The sequence below is a fragment of the Tachypleus tridentatus genome, chromosome 7 (genome assembly GCF_004210375.1).
Source record: "Tachypleus tridentatus isolate NWPU-2018 chromosome 7, ASM421037v1, whole genome shotgun sequence".
NCBI classification, from domain to species: Eukaryota; Metazoa; Arthropoda; class Merostomata; order Xiphosura; family Limulidae; genus Tachypleus; species Tachypleus tridentatus.
Genome location: NC_134831.1, coordinates 14440614 through 14458438, shown reverse-complemented (window position 1 = coordinate 14458438; position 17825 = coordinate 14440614). Strand labels below are relative to the sequence as shown.

The 17825-nt window shown below is 34.4% G+C and overlaps 1 protein-coding gene across 1 annotated transcript in view; it reads left to right on the top strand.

Annotated features, from left to right (window-relative positions):
• The window catches only part of LOC143255171 (salivary peroxidase/catechol oxidase-like), a 45739-nt gene that overhangs the window by 10695 nt on the left and 17219 nt on the right, over positions 1 to 17825 (top strand). Inside the window, exons 2-6 of the mRNA XM_076510421.1 lie at positions 3976 to 4075; positions 9470 to 9592; positions 11592 to 11813; positions 15264 to 15407; positions 16347 to 16473. Coding sequence (XP_076366536.1) covers positions 3985 to 4075; positions 9470 to 9592; positions 11592 to 11813; positions 15264 to 15407; positions 16347 to 16473 — 707 coding nt within the window. The 5' untranslated portion in view covers positions 3976 to 3984. The remainder of the gene's footprint in view (positions 1 to 3975; positions 4076 to 9469; positions 9593 to 11591; positions 11814 to 15263; positions 15408 to 16346; positions 16474 to 17825) is intronic.

Sequence of the window (17825 nt, the reverse complement as noted above, 5' to 3'; positions counted from 1 at the left end):
CTGTCCAGGAACTAACTTTTTACGGAGTGGCCAACTCTGTCTAGAATACTGTGACTCTTTGGCACGACTGTCCCATTCACAGATGAAACAACAGTACTTTGTATAGCCGAGCTACAGTCCCAGTAACAGAGCAACGACTTTCAGATCTCCACAGATATTCCAGTTGTACTGGATGTGCTTCAGCAACATTTCCATGTTCTCGTAGGTTTCTTTCATGTGTGCCGCATGGACAACAGGTATTGAAAGGTGAACGTTGTCATTATGTAACAGAACAGCTTTGAGGCTTAACATTGATGAATCAGTAAAGAGACGCCACTCTTGTGGGTCATGGTCACAACCCAAAGCAGAGAACAATCCTTCGATGTCAACACAGAAACAGAGACTGTCAACTTGTGCAAAGAATTTGGTTATATCAACTTGGCGGCTTCGAAAAACAGAAATTTTCGTACCTGGTGACAGCAAACACCATTCCTGCAGTCTCGAACTCAACAATTCGGCTTTTGCTTTTGATAGACCGAAATCTCTGACCAGATCGCTTAATTCTGACTGTGTTATGGGATGAGGATCGCCGGAGGAGCACGGTTCAAAATCCGGATCAATGTCACTGCCAGTTTCCTGCATTGCAGTTTCTTCATCTGGTTTGTCTAATGTCCATTCCTCTGGTGGTTTCGGTATTGGAAGACTGTCGTCATGTGGCAAGGGTCTTATTGCTGAAGGCAGATTAGAGTATTCAATTAAATTCTTGTTTTTGGCAGAGAAACCATACACATTAGTGAAACAGAAGTAGCAGTCCGTCACATGGTCTTTCTGTTCTCTCCATATCATCGGGACAGCAAACGGCATTGTCTTTCGAGTGCCTCTGACCCAAGCTCTCAGACAGACAGCACATGTTGCAAAACAAATGTGAGGCGCCCATTCTTGGTCTTCACCACCAATTTTACAACCGAAGTACAGATGATATGCTTTCTTCACATGAGCAGTCATTGAGCGTCTCTGATGAACAAACGTATACTCGCCACAAATATAGCAGAATGTATCGCGGCTGTTACGACATTGACGAGACATATTAACTGACACCAATCGTCCTGTAAAACGTCTATAACATCTAACTTACTTGTTACAGTGCTACTGAGGCAATGCTATATTCTGAAACAATACGTACACACTATAAGGTCTATATTAATCCAATGAGCAGCATTTGTGTATGCAAGCCACTTTTATAGCCTACTGAGACAGTGTCAAGCTGGCTTCGACCTGCCCAGGCATGCCCGGGCTGCATACTTCCACAGAACAGCTTTCAACCTGGCCTGATTTCATGCCTGAACATGCCCAGACTGCACAAAACATTGTTCATAGGTCTCTTACAGACACGAAAATTTTTGGACACAAATATAAGAAAAAACATGACAAAACTGAAGATTTCGATGAAATGATACGTGATGGGCAAATTTGGATGTGATTTTCGTGATCAGCAGCCAAAAATTTATAAGTAACACCGAACAGTGTTCAAGAAGCAAAAACTTTGTTGTGCAGTGTTGTCAATGGCTTTGTAAACTTGAAACATATGGTCCAGTCAATGAAAAACAACTTTGGTCCAGTTAGTAAAGGTCTGAAAACATGGAAACATTTCAGTCGGTAAAGAATAAAAGGAAAACTCTAAAACACGTAGAATAAGCTGACACCATCATTTGTTGTATTTTTGTTACATTTTTACGGCACTTTTTCCTGTAATTTGTTGTCATACCCACACTCGGGGATGCGAAGTGTAAGGATACTAGTACAGTTTTCTAAGCTAACTCGTGTTAAAAGAAAGTTTGACAGAATACTTGTAATTCAAAAATTTCCAAGATTCGTAACGTTAAACTGCTTGGTTACATAATACTTTTACATCTCGGTTGGTATGAAAGTTTTAGGTGCTATGAGACGTTAAATTTGATATAAGTTTTCATACAATTTAATTAATTAACGATAGCTTGTTTATTGGTTTCTAGTTGAACAGAAAGCTACACAATGGGCTGTCAGCACCCAGGTTTAAGAGTTACAAGTCATCAGACTACGGTTAAACTACTGGGAGCCTTTTTAAAAACTAAAAGTGTGCCCTAACATATAAGATATTTAGGAAGCAATAATAGATGCTGCTCTGTACAGAAACATTTTTCATTCTGATAAAAAAAAAAAATTATTTTTCGCATTTTCAATATTTTTCATTTTAATATAGAAAAAGTTACCCCCTTGAATTTCTTGTATTTTCAGTACTTGTTTCTTCCCTTTTTGAATTCTATTGATACTGACAGGGCGTTTCCTCCTAAAAAATTCCCAACATTTTATAGCTTTCATATCTAAAAGTTCCCACAGTGGCACAGCGGCATGTCTGCGAACTCGCACCACAAGAAACCGGTTTTCGATACCCGTGGTCGGCAGAGCACAGATAGCCCATTGTGTAGCTTTGGGCTCAATTCTAAACAAACAAACATATTTGGAATACTCCAGTTATCATACCGTAATTTAGTTATTTGTCATATTCGAAATATGTTTATGAAACGCAAACAAGAGGTCAAATAGAATATTTCAAGAACTGGATCATTTTGGTATATTTAAACACTAAAACATTTCTAAACACACTGGATCATTTTGGTATATTTAAACACTAAAACATTTCTAAACACACTGGATCATTTTGGTATATTTAAACACTAAAACATTTCTAAACGCACTGGATCATTTTGGTATATTTAAACACTAAAACGTTTCTAAACGCACTGGATCATTTTGGTATATTTAAACACTGAAACGTTTCTAAACGCACTGGATCATTTTGGTATATTTAAACACTAAAACGTTTCTAAACGCACTGGATCATTTTGGTATATTTAAACACTAAAACGTTTCTAAAAGCACTGGATAATTTTGGTATATTTAAACACTAAAACGTTTCTTAACACACAGTTCTGTCTCTCAGTCGTTTTATTTTTCTATTTAGAAAAGCTACAAGAAAATGTGTAAAATATTTTTGTGTGATTTCCATACAACAAAATAATTACTGCTTGGAGGGAATACTTAACTGTAACGTATAGATGTATATATATAAGTTAAATTAATAAAAATATGACTCAACACTAGACTGTACCTTTTCTTTAAAAAAAACAACATTTTTTCTCCAAGTTTAGATAATGTTTTTCTTCATGTATACATGTTACTATAGCTAAGGTACAAAGTAATCTGTGTTACATGCGTACGTTTTTTGTTTCGTTTTTTGTGGATCTTTGGTAAATCAATCGTATACATATTATTATTGTCTTGGCTTCTAGAAATTTCCAGTAGTGAACATTCTAAGGTGATTTACTATTGTAAAATGTCCTAAGTTTAATCGAATTTGCACACTAAGATCATACCTCTGTTGCTCGAATGTAGTGGTTCAAATAATAGATCTGAAATATTAGCGGTTGCACTATGGTATTCGTAAGCACTGATTCAAATAATCGAGCTAGAATATCAGAGAGAGACCGCCCACTCAACTCGTAATCCGAGGGTCGCGGGTTCGAATTCTCATCACACCAAACATGTTCGATCTCTTAGCCGTGGGTGTGTTATGTTACAATCAATCTCACTATTCGTTGGTAAAAGAGTAGCCCAAGAGTTGGCGGTGGGTGGTGATGACTATCTGCCTTCCATATAGACTTACACTGCTAAATTAGGGACGGCTAGCGCAGATAGCCCTCGTGTAGCTTTGAGCGAAGTTCAAAAATAAACAAACATTTGAGATTCCACTAATTTTATACTATGGTATAACTGAAGCATTAGAGGCTACGCTCTAATATTTTTAAAGGCGGTGGTAATTAAAGTAATTCAGGTTTAATACTAAATGTTGCGCTAAGGCACTCCTTGTCCGTATCTTCAGCTCAAAAATATGGATTCGGAGTGTCCAGATATTCGATGTCCATTTATAACGATTTGTTGGATTTTTCTTTTGTGCAGAAAATAGAAATGAAGATAACATTATCAAATGTGTTTGTTGCCCTTCTTCTGATATCAGCTTTTAGCGTCCTGAAAGGAAAGAAGAGGACGAAACGGCAAGGTAGGACAATGACGTCATATAATAAGAGTGAAATGTATCACACGCTGAGTATATCAAGTCACATTTGTCTATGAAATGAGTGCTTACACCCACATGTATTTATGTTTTTCTTGTTAACAGTTAGAATAATTTGACTTTTTGTACTTAAATAATGTGTTGTTGTTATTCAACTTACTTATTCCTGACATGCAGTGGGTTCATTTGTTGAATGATATTTCCTGGGTTTCTGAATGACATGAATCGAATTATCCTCCATTTGTAAATGGGTTCATTTTAGAAATACAGGTTTATTTAATCACGAATGTAGAAAAATATAAGGTTGTGTTATATAATATTTTAAGTTGTTTCACAAAACTAACACATTTTTTTGCATAGAAAACTCATTCGGTAAATGAAATATTATAGGCGGTAGATAAGAGTAATGCATACTGTTTACTTGGATAGAAAGCATTTATATTATATTCATAGATATTTTCATTATTTTAAAGTTTATTGGAACTTAATTATACGTTTGAATTTCATTTCATTTTATGCCTTTTTTCGTTTCTTTGTGGCTAATATTTTTCAGCTTCAAGACAACACCTGTAAGATTGAAATCAATAGAAATTGCGCCGCATGTATGTACTTAATAATACTAACAAAGGCTTAATTTATTACTGATTTAATGAAACAATATAACCTACAAAATCTTTATCGTTTGTAATCGGCATAGAGAGATAATAAAATATAATAATTATCAACTTAAGCCTAAATTTGCGGAAGTAGTATAGGGGTGTAATACAGAACTTTCACTCTTTCGCCCCTTTTAAAAAAATTATTAAATAATATTTTTACCACTTACGTCAATGAGATTGGTATCAAAACGTAGGTTATAATTTAAATATTAAAACTGTATATGTTTTAATTTTGTTTTAATTTAAAAGGAAATATAAAGAAAAAATGTTAAGTATCGGCTTTTGTGGGTCATATAACACGATCAGTTGTCTTATTGCTCAGTTTCTATTTTGTTACGCCCGCCATACAACATGTACAAGTAGCTAACGAATTAGAAAATCAAATTTGAAATATAGACAAGCTAAATATAAAATAAGAACCTCCAATCGCTATGATTCGCTGAGATGTCAATATATTTAGCAAATCTATAATAGTGGCTCCGCCCTTGAAATCAATAATTTGAAAGTTCTTAAGTAGTACAATTTACAGTGATACCTCGGTTCTCGAACGACTCCCTTCTCGAACAATTCGGTTTTCAAACATATCGTTTGAGAAAAAATTGTCTCGGTTGTCGAACATAAACTCGGTTCCCGAACCAAGCTGTTGCGGCCCGAAACCCCGAAATAACCCGACTGATGACCCGAACGACCCTTCGACTATTTTCGGCCCACGCCAAGCTTGTCCAAAACATTTTACCTGCACCTGTCGCTCAGTCCACACCCCCGCTAAAATCTGCTGTGAACGTTCTCATTTTTCTTTTTGTTTGTTTTTCTTGTTTTTCTAAATATTCTGATTAAATAAGCCACCATGGGGTCAAAGAAGGATAATGAAAGCAGCAAACTAAAAAAAGTTGTTAGAGCCACAATAGAGGTGAAAAAGATCTCGTAGCAAAGTATGAGAGTGGTGTTCCCGTGTCTGACCTTGCTACACAGTTTGGTATAACGAAGTCTACAGTCTGCACCATACTGAAAAATAAAGAGGTCATCAAAGGAGCTGATGTTGCAAAAGAAGTGACAGTGCTTACGAAACAAAGATCACAAACAATGGAAGAGGTAGAAAAACTGTTGTTAATTTGGGTAAACGAAGAACAATTAGCTGGTGATAGCATTTCTGAGACCATCATTTGTGAGAAAGCAAAGCAGTTGCATGCTAACCTCCTGAAAAACACCCCTGGAACGAGTGCTGATACAAGTGATGCTTTTAAGGCTAGTAAGTGGTGGTTTTAAAAATTTAAGAAGAGAAGTGGCATACACAGTGTAGTGAGACATGGGGACGGTGCCAGTTCTAACAAAGACGCTGCTAATAAATTTTTAGGGAAGTTAAGGTCTATGTAGAAGCTGAGGGTTTTTTCCCTAACAAGTGTTCAACTGTGATGAGACAGGCCTCTTTTGGAAGAAAATGCCAAAGAGGACCTACATCACCAAGGAGGAGAAGTCACTGCTAGGACACAAGCCAATGAAGGACAGGCTAACTCTATTGCTATGTAGTAATGCAAGTGGGGACTTAAAACTTAAGCCTTTGCTTGTGTACCATTTTGAGAACCTGAGGGTTTTTAAGAAAAATAATGTCCTGAAAAGTAAACTAAATGTCATGTGGAGGGTTAATAGTAAAGCATGGGTAACCAGGCAATATTTTTTTGAGTGGGTCCATAAAGTGTTTGCCCCAAGTGTAAAGAATTACCTCACGGAAAAACAGTTGCCACTCAAGGCCCTTCTTGTGATGGACAATGCACCTGCTCACCCACCAGGCTTGGAGGACGGGTTGGTGGAGGAGTACAGCATTACGGTGAAGCTCTTGCACCTTAATACGACTCCTCTCATTCAGCCCATGGACCAGCAGGTCATATCGAACTTTAAGAAACTCTACACCAAAGCACTGTTTCAAAGGCGCTTTGAAGTAACCTCTGACACAGAGTTAACCCTCAGAGAGTTCTGGAAAAATCACTTTAATATCCTCCATTGCTTGAGGATTATAGACAAAGCCTGGAGGGAAGTGTCTTTGAGGACCTGGAAGAAATTGTGGCCAGACTCAGTAGCAGATAGAGACTTTGAAGGCTGAGCCTGTTGTCGAGGATATTGTCTCACTAGGCAAGTGTATGGGCTTGAATGTGATTGGTGATGATGTGGAGAAGTTGGTGAAAGACCACAACACTGAGCTTACCACGGAAGAACTCCAAGACCTTCAAAAGGAGCAGCAACAGAAGGCAACTGAGAAAGTGTCTTCAGATGAGGAGGAGGGAAGGGAAGATGTTCCTAGTTCACTAATCAAGGAAATGTGTGGAAAATGGGGAAAGTTACAAAGTTTTGTGGAAAACTTTCACCCTAACAAAGCTGTAGCAAACCGCAGCATAAACCTTTTCAATGGCAATGCCATATCCTACTTCAGAAACAATTTAAAATGCATGGAGAAACAAACCTCATTAGACAAGTTTTTAGTGAGAAATAGGTCCAGTGAGTCTCAAGCAGGTTGTAGTGGAGCAAAGAGACAGAAAAGGGAAAGAACCCCAGAAGGAGAGCTTCCTGACGTTTTTGTGGTAGGTGACTCCCCTTCCAAACAATAATAACCCTCCTACTCTCCATGTTCCTCACTACCTTTCACTTACGCCATCAGGTCTCTTCAGCACAGGTAAAGTGCAGTTAAATTTTCATTTATTGTTTTTTTATTGTGTTTATAGTTTTTGTGGTAGACTTTATACATGTAAGTATTATTATACAGGTATAAATAAGCAATACTTTTACTTAAAATGCTTCATAATGAGTAATTTTTTGAGGGGTGTAACGGATTAATTTAAGTTACAATATTTCTTATGGGAAAAATTGATTCGGTTTTCGAACAGCTTTCTGGAACAGATTAATTTCAAGAACCGAGGTACCACTGTACTATTAAAGTAGCTCAAGTTTATAACCGTTAGAAAGAGAATTTTCCCCTCTACGTAATTTTAACAGTTGTTTGTAAGTGACTTGAAGGTAAAATAAATAATTTTTCAGAAACTAAATAGGAATGGGATTTGTTTCAACGTACGTACACTTTACTCAGAGACCCTCTTAAATTACAGGGATTTTGGGGATATTAATACTGTTATTTGATATTTAAGTTTCATTTTTCAAAAGTTAATCTTTAAAAAATCCTCAAAAATTATTATCTCTACATACCCCACCCGCAAGCCTAGACAAGGCTTAGGATAGTACATGTGCACGAGTGCAGAATTTCGCACTAGAGTTACGTACTCCAAATCAATGTTTTTCCATGCATTTCTAATTTACTTTCTATGTTGTAAGAAATATATCTAAAATTTAAACATTTACGAGTAAATAGTAATATGTATATATATATTTATACACGTATGCAATGTACTGTAGCCGAAATAATATACATTTCTAGGCTAATACATAGTTAGGCCACTTCATTTATGTTATTGTCTTAGCTGAGGTAAATTTATCACCGCATTATACCACATTCAAAACTTGACAACTTTAAGACACGAGGGTAGTAAATTTTATAATTAATTGCCCAAACAATACCTTCATACACATATGATGGGATTCGGCAGACATTAAACAGCTGAGCAGTAGTACTGAAACACCTACAATTTTTATTTCACCAGCGCAAGTTTGAACTGTATAATAAACGTTTTCACAGATTTTAACTGCAATTTTACTACCCTTGGAAATTTCTTTTGTAAGTGTTGTAGGAAACATAAGCCGCTTAGTCCAACTTTGTGTTTTTGGAGCAAGGGCATGTATAAACGACATTTTTCTGTTTTGCGCGTGCGTTCTTGCTCTGTAGGGTGTCCTTTCACATGGTACTGCGCAAAGACAGGGCTGAGACGGTCAATGTTATAGCTTTATTTAAAGTGGGTTTAACTTTACATGTTGAAAGTAAAATAAACACAGAAAATTTATGGGATACGTTTAATAGTTGAAACTCTCAAAGTACCTACTTTAAAAAGTATTTATTAATAATGAAGAAAAGGACACAGCTGCTCATTTTATTTCTGATTTTTATTTTCATTGTATTTGAGTTTTCTACAGGCTGAAGAATTAAGTAATAAACGTAATAATTAAATATAAAGTAATAAACGTAATAATTAAATATAAAGTAATAAACGTAATAATTAAATATAAAGTTTTACTGAAAAAAATATATATTTATTTAAGAAGTTTTAAAGGTTATACAAGTGAAATATGACATTTTTGAAACAAAAAAGAGTTTTTAATCTCAAAATCAAAATCGTTTTGCTCTCATATCAGTTAAAAAGAATCGATAATTTCACGAACAAAGAATAATAAAAAATACTTCATTAAAATTATTTTTCGTGTGCAAAAGCCTTGCAATGTTTACTAAAAGTCTACCAAATTTTGTGAAGATACATTTAATGTATTAGAAGTTACTAGCGTGTAAACTGTAATGAATACAAAGGGTTATAAGTCAGTTCCAATGGTCCGAGGTAGTGTCCGTATACTTAAGGTGCTGAATTTATTCTGAGCTAACGACATTATACTACATACCATGTAACACAATTTCGGTTTAGGCTCAGAAAATAACCAATCATAAGCTAATTGGTGCTGACTTAAAAGGCAAATTCTCAATGTAACAAAACTCAACTAAATTAATAATCTTAGTTTAGGTATTAGGTTTTAACCCAACTTTTTTGTTGTTTTTGTCATTTACAATGGACAGGATATTTGCCCAAATGTCAACTAGATGACGCCAATCCTTTTAGACTCCAGTTTAGGAGAGGATTTTCCCGTTGTAGGACAACAAATCTTCAACATATCAAGCTCCACGTGAATCCAACCTATGGTAAAGAAACTTTAATCCTATTTTATTTTTATTGAATACTAAACTCATCACTGGGACCTATCCATTCTTCTTACAATAATTAATCCAAGAATTACCACTGGAGCCCTAGACCCAAGATTATTACTTTTTACAGTAATTAACCCTAAAACTACCACTGAGGACCATCCGTTCTTCTTAGAACATTTAGTCTCGGAAATACCACTGGGGCCCATTGACCTATTTAAACATACCTTTCTAGATTGTTTATGCACCAAATTTTTTGCAAGTCAACGATTTTGTTGATTATATAATTCTTTATAACATATGATTCGCATAAAACAATGAACAGAAATCCATTCAGTGTTCCAGCTACTCCCATTACTCATGGCTAGTGACCTCCGCCTGTTTTACATAGCAAATAAACGATTTATCCAAACGTTTTTGCTTAGTTCTTTAAATGGGTGTTGAGCAGCCACAAAAATAAAATTTCTTAACTTTGTGCAATATATAGACCCTCCCCCTATAATGTGAGGATTAATTGCTTTAGTTATATCAGAAGATATCTATCTATCTTTGAAATAGGGTTTCTTTTTTACGTGTTGTTCAACAAAAGTTACACACCGATACCCAAATGATTGTTTAGCGCCATAAGCCCCCCAGAATTACCCCTGACCCATAGTGGGACTTTTTAATATCAAAAATATTTTAAACGCCGAAATAAGATACGCTTGCTAATATTGCTTATATAAATAACTGTCTTTATATCAAAGTTAATTAAATCTATTCATTATAAGGGTAAATCACACACTGTATATATTTTGATAATTGCTGAAACATATAAAGTCGAAAAAGATTAAAAATAACTAAGACTATGCTTACTATATCTTAGATCACATTGAAATTGTATACCAGCTTAGATAATTATACTGCAATACTACTGACATTGTGTTACAGCCCAAATTGTGAGGTTTCACATAAAATTTATTAAACAAAATACGTACTAACATGACAAATAAGTAACTTAATTTATAGCGGACGCGTATGTGTTGTGTGTGTTTTCTTATAGCAAAGCCATATCTGGCTATCTCCTGAGTACAACCGAGGGGAAGCGAACCCCTGATATTAACGTTGTAAATCCGTAGACTTACCGCTTCACTAGGGGGGTGCATAGCGGACGTACAAAGTTAGAAACCGATTTTTTTTTTACTTGTGGTGGGCAAAGCTCACATAACTCATTGTGTAACTTTGTGCTTAACTACAAATAAACAAACAATGAAAACTTGATTTAGCTTACATTCATTTATTTTCAAAAATATTTTAACTGAATTCAGTGATATGTTTCAATATACTCGTGGTGGGCAGAACAACGATAGCCCGTTTTGTAGCTTTGTGTTTAATTACAAACGATCAATCAATCAGTATAATATCGTAGCCAACATGATATTATCAGTAGCACTCATCACCTCGATTATTAATCTATGTTGTGGTTTATCTTAGAACACAAATTGTTTCCACTCACTGTAAAAGTGTTTCTTGTGATGCTGTTCAACGCTCACCCTAGATTTTCATGATGAATTTGTTTCTATATTCTAATGGCCCGGCATGGATAGGTGGTTAAGACACTCGACTTGTAATCTGAGGGTCTCGTATTCGAATCCTCGTCACACCAAACATGTTGGCTCTCATAGTGGTAGCGTTATAATGTGACGGTGAATCCCACTATTAGTTTGTGAAAAAGTACACTACTTGTTGGCGGTGGGGATGACTAGCTGCCTTCCCTCCAGCCTTACACTGCTAAATTATGGACGACTAGTGCAGATAGACCTCGTGTAGCTTTGCCCGAAATTCAAAACAAACAAAGCATATTCTAACTTCTTGCCACGTTGAGAGATATAGTGTATGTTTTCTACGGATTAGTTATTTTACTAATATTATATTATGTAACGTTACTACCGCCTGTTTTTGTTGCTCTTGTTGTCGTTGGAACGAAACATTATAAGTATTACTTTATTATTTGCAGGGAAGGAATTCGATGCCCCACTGGTTTTTCCTGGGCATTACCAACCAATTAAGGTGAAACACTGCATCACATCTAGCGGACTTCAAGGATACTGTAAATACCGTAGCAGCTGTGTATTTGAGTTTGAGAGTGTTGATGACCTACAAAAATCTACCTGTCGTCTAGACAACAATGACATCGGCACCTGTTGTCCAGTTCAAGCTCTTACAGTAATAAAATCAAGTATGTCATGTATATAATTGCCACCTTTATTGTCACTACTATACAAATGACAACCAGAATGACAAATGATACTGTGGAAGAACTTAATCCTCGAAAACGCTTTCTTATTAAACAACTTTAAAATGTTTTCTTTTTAAGAGGTGTCCTCTTAATTGCGAACCCTATTTATAAAGTATTCGAAATAGTTAAATGGATAGTAGATTTATTCAGGTGCAAACTGTAGTCTCTAAAGTGAACATTCAAATTACAATTACGTCCAGTCAAATAATCATGCATAGGACGATGCTAGCGTCATCTGCTGTTGTATAAAACAAACACAATAGCACCACTGTTGTTATATTTATATTATATTTTATATGCTCAGTTCACCTGGTCGTTATTTTGGTACATGCGCTTTTCTTGTACAAAAACTTTCACGATCTAAAAAATTCTGTTTTACAAACTGTGTCATTGTCAACTTTTGACGTTGTCAACGTAACGTAACAAATAAAACATCAGGGAGCTTCGTAATATTTGTATAATGTCATTTACATTAAAAACACAGATGGTGCTACTATTATTTTTAAAGTATTTGTACTTTCAGTGTTGTGCATGACCATATCTCATGATTTGAGATGAAGTGTTGCACCCAGTTTATTATATCACAAATAGCTTTTCACAAACTTTAAATAACGTTAAAATATTGTCAAGTTTTTGCCAAAGTCTGAAATACGTAGTGAGTATATATATAAGAAAACTTCTAAATTATCCCTAGTTTTATGCCTTGTGCAATGCATGATCAACAAATGTGTAATTTATTATGTGTAGAAGGGAGTGATACGTTGTCTAGCATGTTAGCAGTAAAGTTGCACAAAGGTAAACACTTTTTTTCTGCCCTGGAAGTCGCCCTGTTGTGCCCTGTACAACCATTTTCTCAATATTTTTATTACTTTTTTTCACTTCTATGGTAGTTAAAGAGTTATCTTTTTTTTTGTGCCGTGGGTGTAAAAGAGAAAGGTTTTGTTGGAATAGAGTTCTTACTAAAATTCTTTAGCCATTCAGTGCATCATTTGTTGCACTACTTCCACAATAAAATTAGTTCTTTGATCTCTTATGCTTAGAGTAACCGGACAACAACAACAAACTTTCTCTGCCACGAGAAAACACCGAACTATTTTTGAGTAATTTGACGATGTTGATCTTAAAAACCATGTTGAAAATTGCTTATCACCTCTAGTTTACGAGTTACGATAAGACTTGCTCAAAGTATTTTTATAAATCGTGAAAATAACGTTTTCTTTAAGAACTTTATTTATTCACTGCAATTGCATTTAAGAATGTTCAGAAACAATACATAATAACGATACCACTTTAAAACTAATGAATATAACTAGATTATATGCTGAAAATACATTCAGGCTATGTTCAAAACTTTTATAATTTTCTTATTTTTACAAAGTATCTGCTTGATGATTTGTTGCGTCTTTTGTGAATGTTCTCAGTTTCACGTTGTAAGAACTAACAGTAATCTCCCGTCATCGCAGTATTCCATTATCCTTGGTTGAAACACTCACTCTTGTTTTTTGCACCTAAATCATCTGGAAAGAAAACTAAATGGAAGTGTAAAAAGTTCATCTTTGGTGACATCCTAAACCACATTTTCCTGTAGTTCTTGAGCATATCTTTAATCATCACTTATGAGGTACTGTTTTAATTTCAAATGCAGTATCCGGATATTTAATTTATTGTTTAGCTTTGCCTTAATATCCAGAAACTACAGTTATGCAAAAAATAACAGTTGGTTACATGATCTTTACACCATATCATGGAACTGTAAATGACATAGTTACTCTCCTCTTATTCAGCTACTGTATCAAGCCAGATGTGTAAAATGTGCAACATGCATATGGAACCTAATGTTTTTGTTGGGCACAAATTTGACACCCAAAATAGTGGTAGTAAGCTGCCTTATCCTATGTATTTTTTTCAAAAAATTTGGGATGATTTTTTTGCATTTTCGGACTTTACTCGAACTGAAGAGAACCAGCATTTCAACTGATTTTTCTAAAAATTATAAAAGGATTTATGTTTATAGAACTAGATTTTCAAAGATTTATAAAAAAATTGCAAAATTTGATTATATCACAGACATAATTTGAAAAAGAAGATCAAACTTTGTTCTGAGTGTGCATGAAATGAGGCGAAGTGATCAACTGAGTGAGTAAGAAGCAACTAAGAGAGAGGCATCTGACTCCACCTGTTTTATGCTAAGTCGAGAGACTTTTCGAATGTTCTAGCAAATTGATATTCCCTGACAGAGCAGCTGAGCTTGAAAATGAACAAAAAGTGGTGCAGTTTGCGACAATTATATCGAGAACGAATAATAATTATGAACAATATTATCCAGTGCAATACAGTTAATGCTTGAAAGGATAAAAATGTATGCCATTTACCCATTAAGCTATCCAACTAAACTTAGTTTCACGGCATAAATCTATTGTACTGAATTGATTACATGGTATTTCACATAGTGCTGATAAAATATATTGAGATATTACAATAACTCAAAATCTAGAAGTAGTAGACAAATTCTGAGTAAATTTCTTAAATTGGCACAATCAAATTACCTCAAATCACTGGAGTTTTCTCCAGTCGCAAATTTTATGTTTTCCAGTGTTATCTAGCATTACCTCTGATACTTGGTTTTTTGTGACATGTAACATCAAAGTCGCTTGGAATATAATTGTTCATTATCTCTTGATCAGCAGACCTTATTCTTATTCCAATAAACAAAAAATGGAGTTAGGAGATAATAGAATGGGTTTTTTCTCGATAACAGAAATCCACTTGAAATAATAATGTATCTCAGAATGACTGGTATGGGTATTATCATTTATTGATAAGCAGAGAACAACGACGTTTTGACCTTCCTAGGTTATCGTCAGGTTAACAAAGAGAGATCCTGCAACTGACCGTTCGCAAACTGACTACTGTTTGAAATACAGAATGGGGTTTTATCTCATTTCTTGTACAAACCTTATTGAAATTTACTATGAAATATTATTTTCGGATTATTGAATGTGTGTAACTGAAACCTGACTAATTTAGGATTAATTAGCAGATAAAAACAACCACAATAATAAGGCCACAATGACTAATCAGATTATGCGTGTTACATTACAGTGCGACCTTTGAATCTGTTGTTAATGCAAAATATTATTGCAGATAATAAATAACGTTTTCTTTCCATGTGAGAAAGGAAGAATCAGTTTCTTTAAGTTATGTTCTTGTTACTTGTAAATCTGAAGTCCAAACTTAATTCTCGAATGTTTCGAAATATACATGTTACACCTTCAACATGTTTCAATACCTGTGTTTTATTCTGTATGATATACACAATACTTGAAGATTTTGTAATGTGCTTTATGGATACTCAGTACCATGTTTATAAAGCATTAACTATTTTACCAGTTCCAATTAGGGTTCCAACTGTGGTCATTCCAATAAGGGACAGCAGAGAGCAAGTAAGATTAAACGACTTGAATGTAGCTGGAAAAGCTGGATTGTTAGCCTTAAGAGAGCTGCAAAATTTGGAGTTCCAGCTACAAATCCTAGGTAAGTTAATAGAATCGTTCAGTTGAAAGCTACTTTTGTTCATTTACTTGTTACAGGTTTTCGTGAAATAAAAAGACCTCTAGTAACTATTTCCTTGTTTGTTTGGTAATACACTTGTGTCTTATTATATTTCGTCCTTACGCAGAGTTGTTAAAATATTTCTTTTATATGAAGCAAAAAATTAAATGAGATAGAAAAATATTTTGCTAAATCTAACTAAATATTGAGCTATAATAATGCATCGGTTAAGTTTCTCATGAACGAAAAAAAAAATTGTAGAAAAATAAATACTGTAACCTAACCTACCACTGTTTTATTTTAGCATATTTTTATTTATAATTTTGCATAAAACTACATACACAAACTATTTATATTCATATAGCTGTTTACAGGATTTAATTGATAAACTAAAGGAAAGGGAACTAGGTATCAAAATCACAATTCCACAGTTGACTAGTTGTCTTCCTTTTTATCTGTCATTTTAAAGCTATAGCGGGCTAGTACATATAGCCCACATTTTGCGCGAAATTAAACACAACAAAGAACCAAGTTGGAGTTGAGTTCTACACGTAACTTCCTGTTACGTGTGTTGCCAAATTTGAAAGTTTATTTAAGTTTGTATATATATATATATGTGTGTGTGTGTGTGTGTAAATATATGTATGTATATATACATACATTTGTCGGATTTTGTGGGAAATTGTTTCACTATCAGAAATAAGGGGTTGGGGAGTTCAATGCCAGGAAACACAGCTACTCATTATTAATGCATCTTAACTTTACTATTACAGAGGGCTAAGAAAAATAAATAATAAAAGCAGAAGATTATTAAATATTGTTGTTTTGTTTGTGTGTGTATTTTTATAATAATACTAATTGGAGTTTACGTTTTAGCATTACCTTCTGTATTCTCAACAGCACAGTATTTATTTTCAACAGGTTTAATTGTGCAAAGCGGCACATCTACTGCCTACCATCAGGCCTTTTTCGGTACAAAAGCTTTTACTCAGAAGGTAGGAGATGATGGATTTGTTGGTTTGAAGGCAACTGAAGAATTGGCTAAAAAGTAAGTTCATTTCGATTTATTGACTTTGTCAGTATAACCTATTTTAAATCCTATCACGTTTTCCGTACAGCTAACCCTAACGATGATTTTTGTGTTTGTCTTTAAGCCGTTCTACTCTAGTGATCAGCTCAGGGAAAGTATTCTGAACGACTTAAACGTGTTGACGTCACAAGATTTTTAGTTTGTGAAAGTATTCAATTTTCACACGTGACAGACACATTTGCTGGGATACTCAAAATAGTACAGAATAATATACACGTTGTTAAAATGGCATGTCTTCTTCTTTAAAAAGGAAAAATTTAAAGAAACTTTTTCATTAAGATATTTGCTACGAAAACGGCTAACAGAAATATTAATCGTAATGATAGTAAATTTTGAAATTTACTATCATTACGATTAATATTTGAAAAAGAGAGAAAAAGACACACATATTTTTTAATGTTTCGTGTCGTTAGTGTAAATATAAAAGAGGGCGCTAACAACACGAAACATTAAAAAAATATGTGTGTCTTTTTCTCTCTATCTCGTTGTTTGGGTATATGTGTGTGTATATTCCTAGGAGGGTCAGGTGCACTTGACCTCTTCCTTTTCCTTATTGGTGTGAACTGCTTAGTATATTAATAATTACTACATGAGGGCCAGAGTAACCCACATTTACTCGGGCCCCTATCAGGATAATGTCCATGTATTTTGTACCATCAGTTCCTTCACTAATGTCTAGCTCATTGGTGGCCTGTTTTTATTTTTATTTATTTATTTTAATTATTTAATAATTTTATCTTAATTATCTAATATATAAATTAATCGGGGAGAGGTGCTTAGGGTCATCTTCATCATATATGCAGTACCTGTCGAGTTCGTATAATAGTCCATTGTTTTCCAATTTTTATCATAATATTTTATTATCTCTGTCTCCTGAGCAGTTTGATTTTGTTTTCGAACTTCGCCCAAAGCTACACGAGGGCTATCTGCGCTCTCGTGAGTAGTCCAACAAACTTCTTTGTGCTTTTAGATGTTATTTACATGCCTCAAAATAACATTCTTTATAACAAACTTTATAAAATAACATTCTCTTTAAAATTACATTCTAAAATTGAAAAGTATTTTTACGTATACATCATATACAACTTGTAATATACATTTTCGAGGTTTAACAGTTATATGCAGATAAACACAAAAAACAAAAAATAATAATTGCTTTAAAATGTATGATTTAAAATCCATAATAGAATCGCAAGATGGTAACAGTGTGAGAGATTCAAAAGATGAACAACATGGAAAAGATATTGAGGAAATAGAAATTCCTACATCATCACAAGTGTTAAGTTATGTTAACGCTATCAAATTGTATG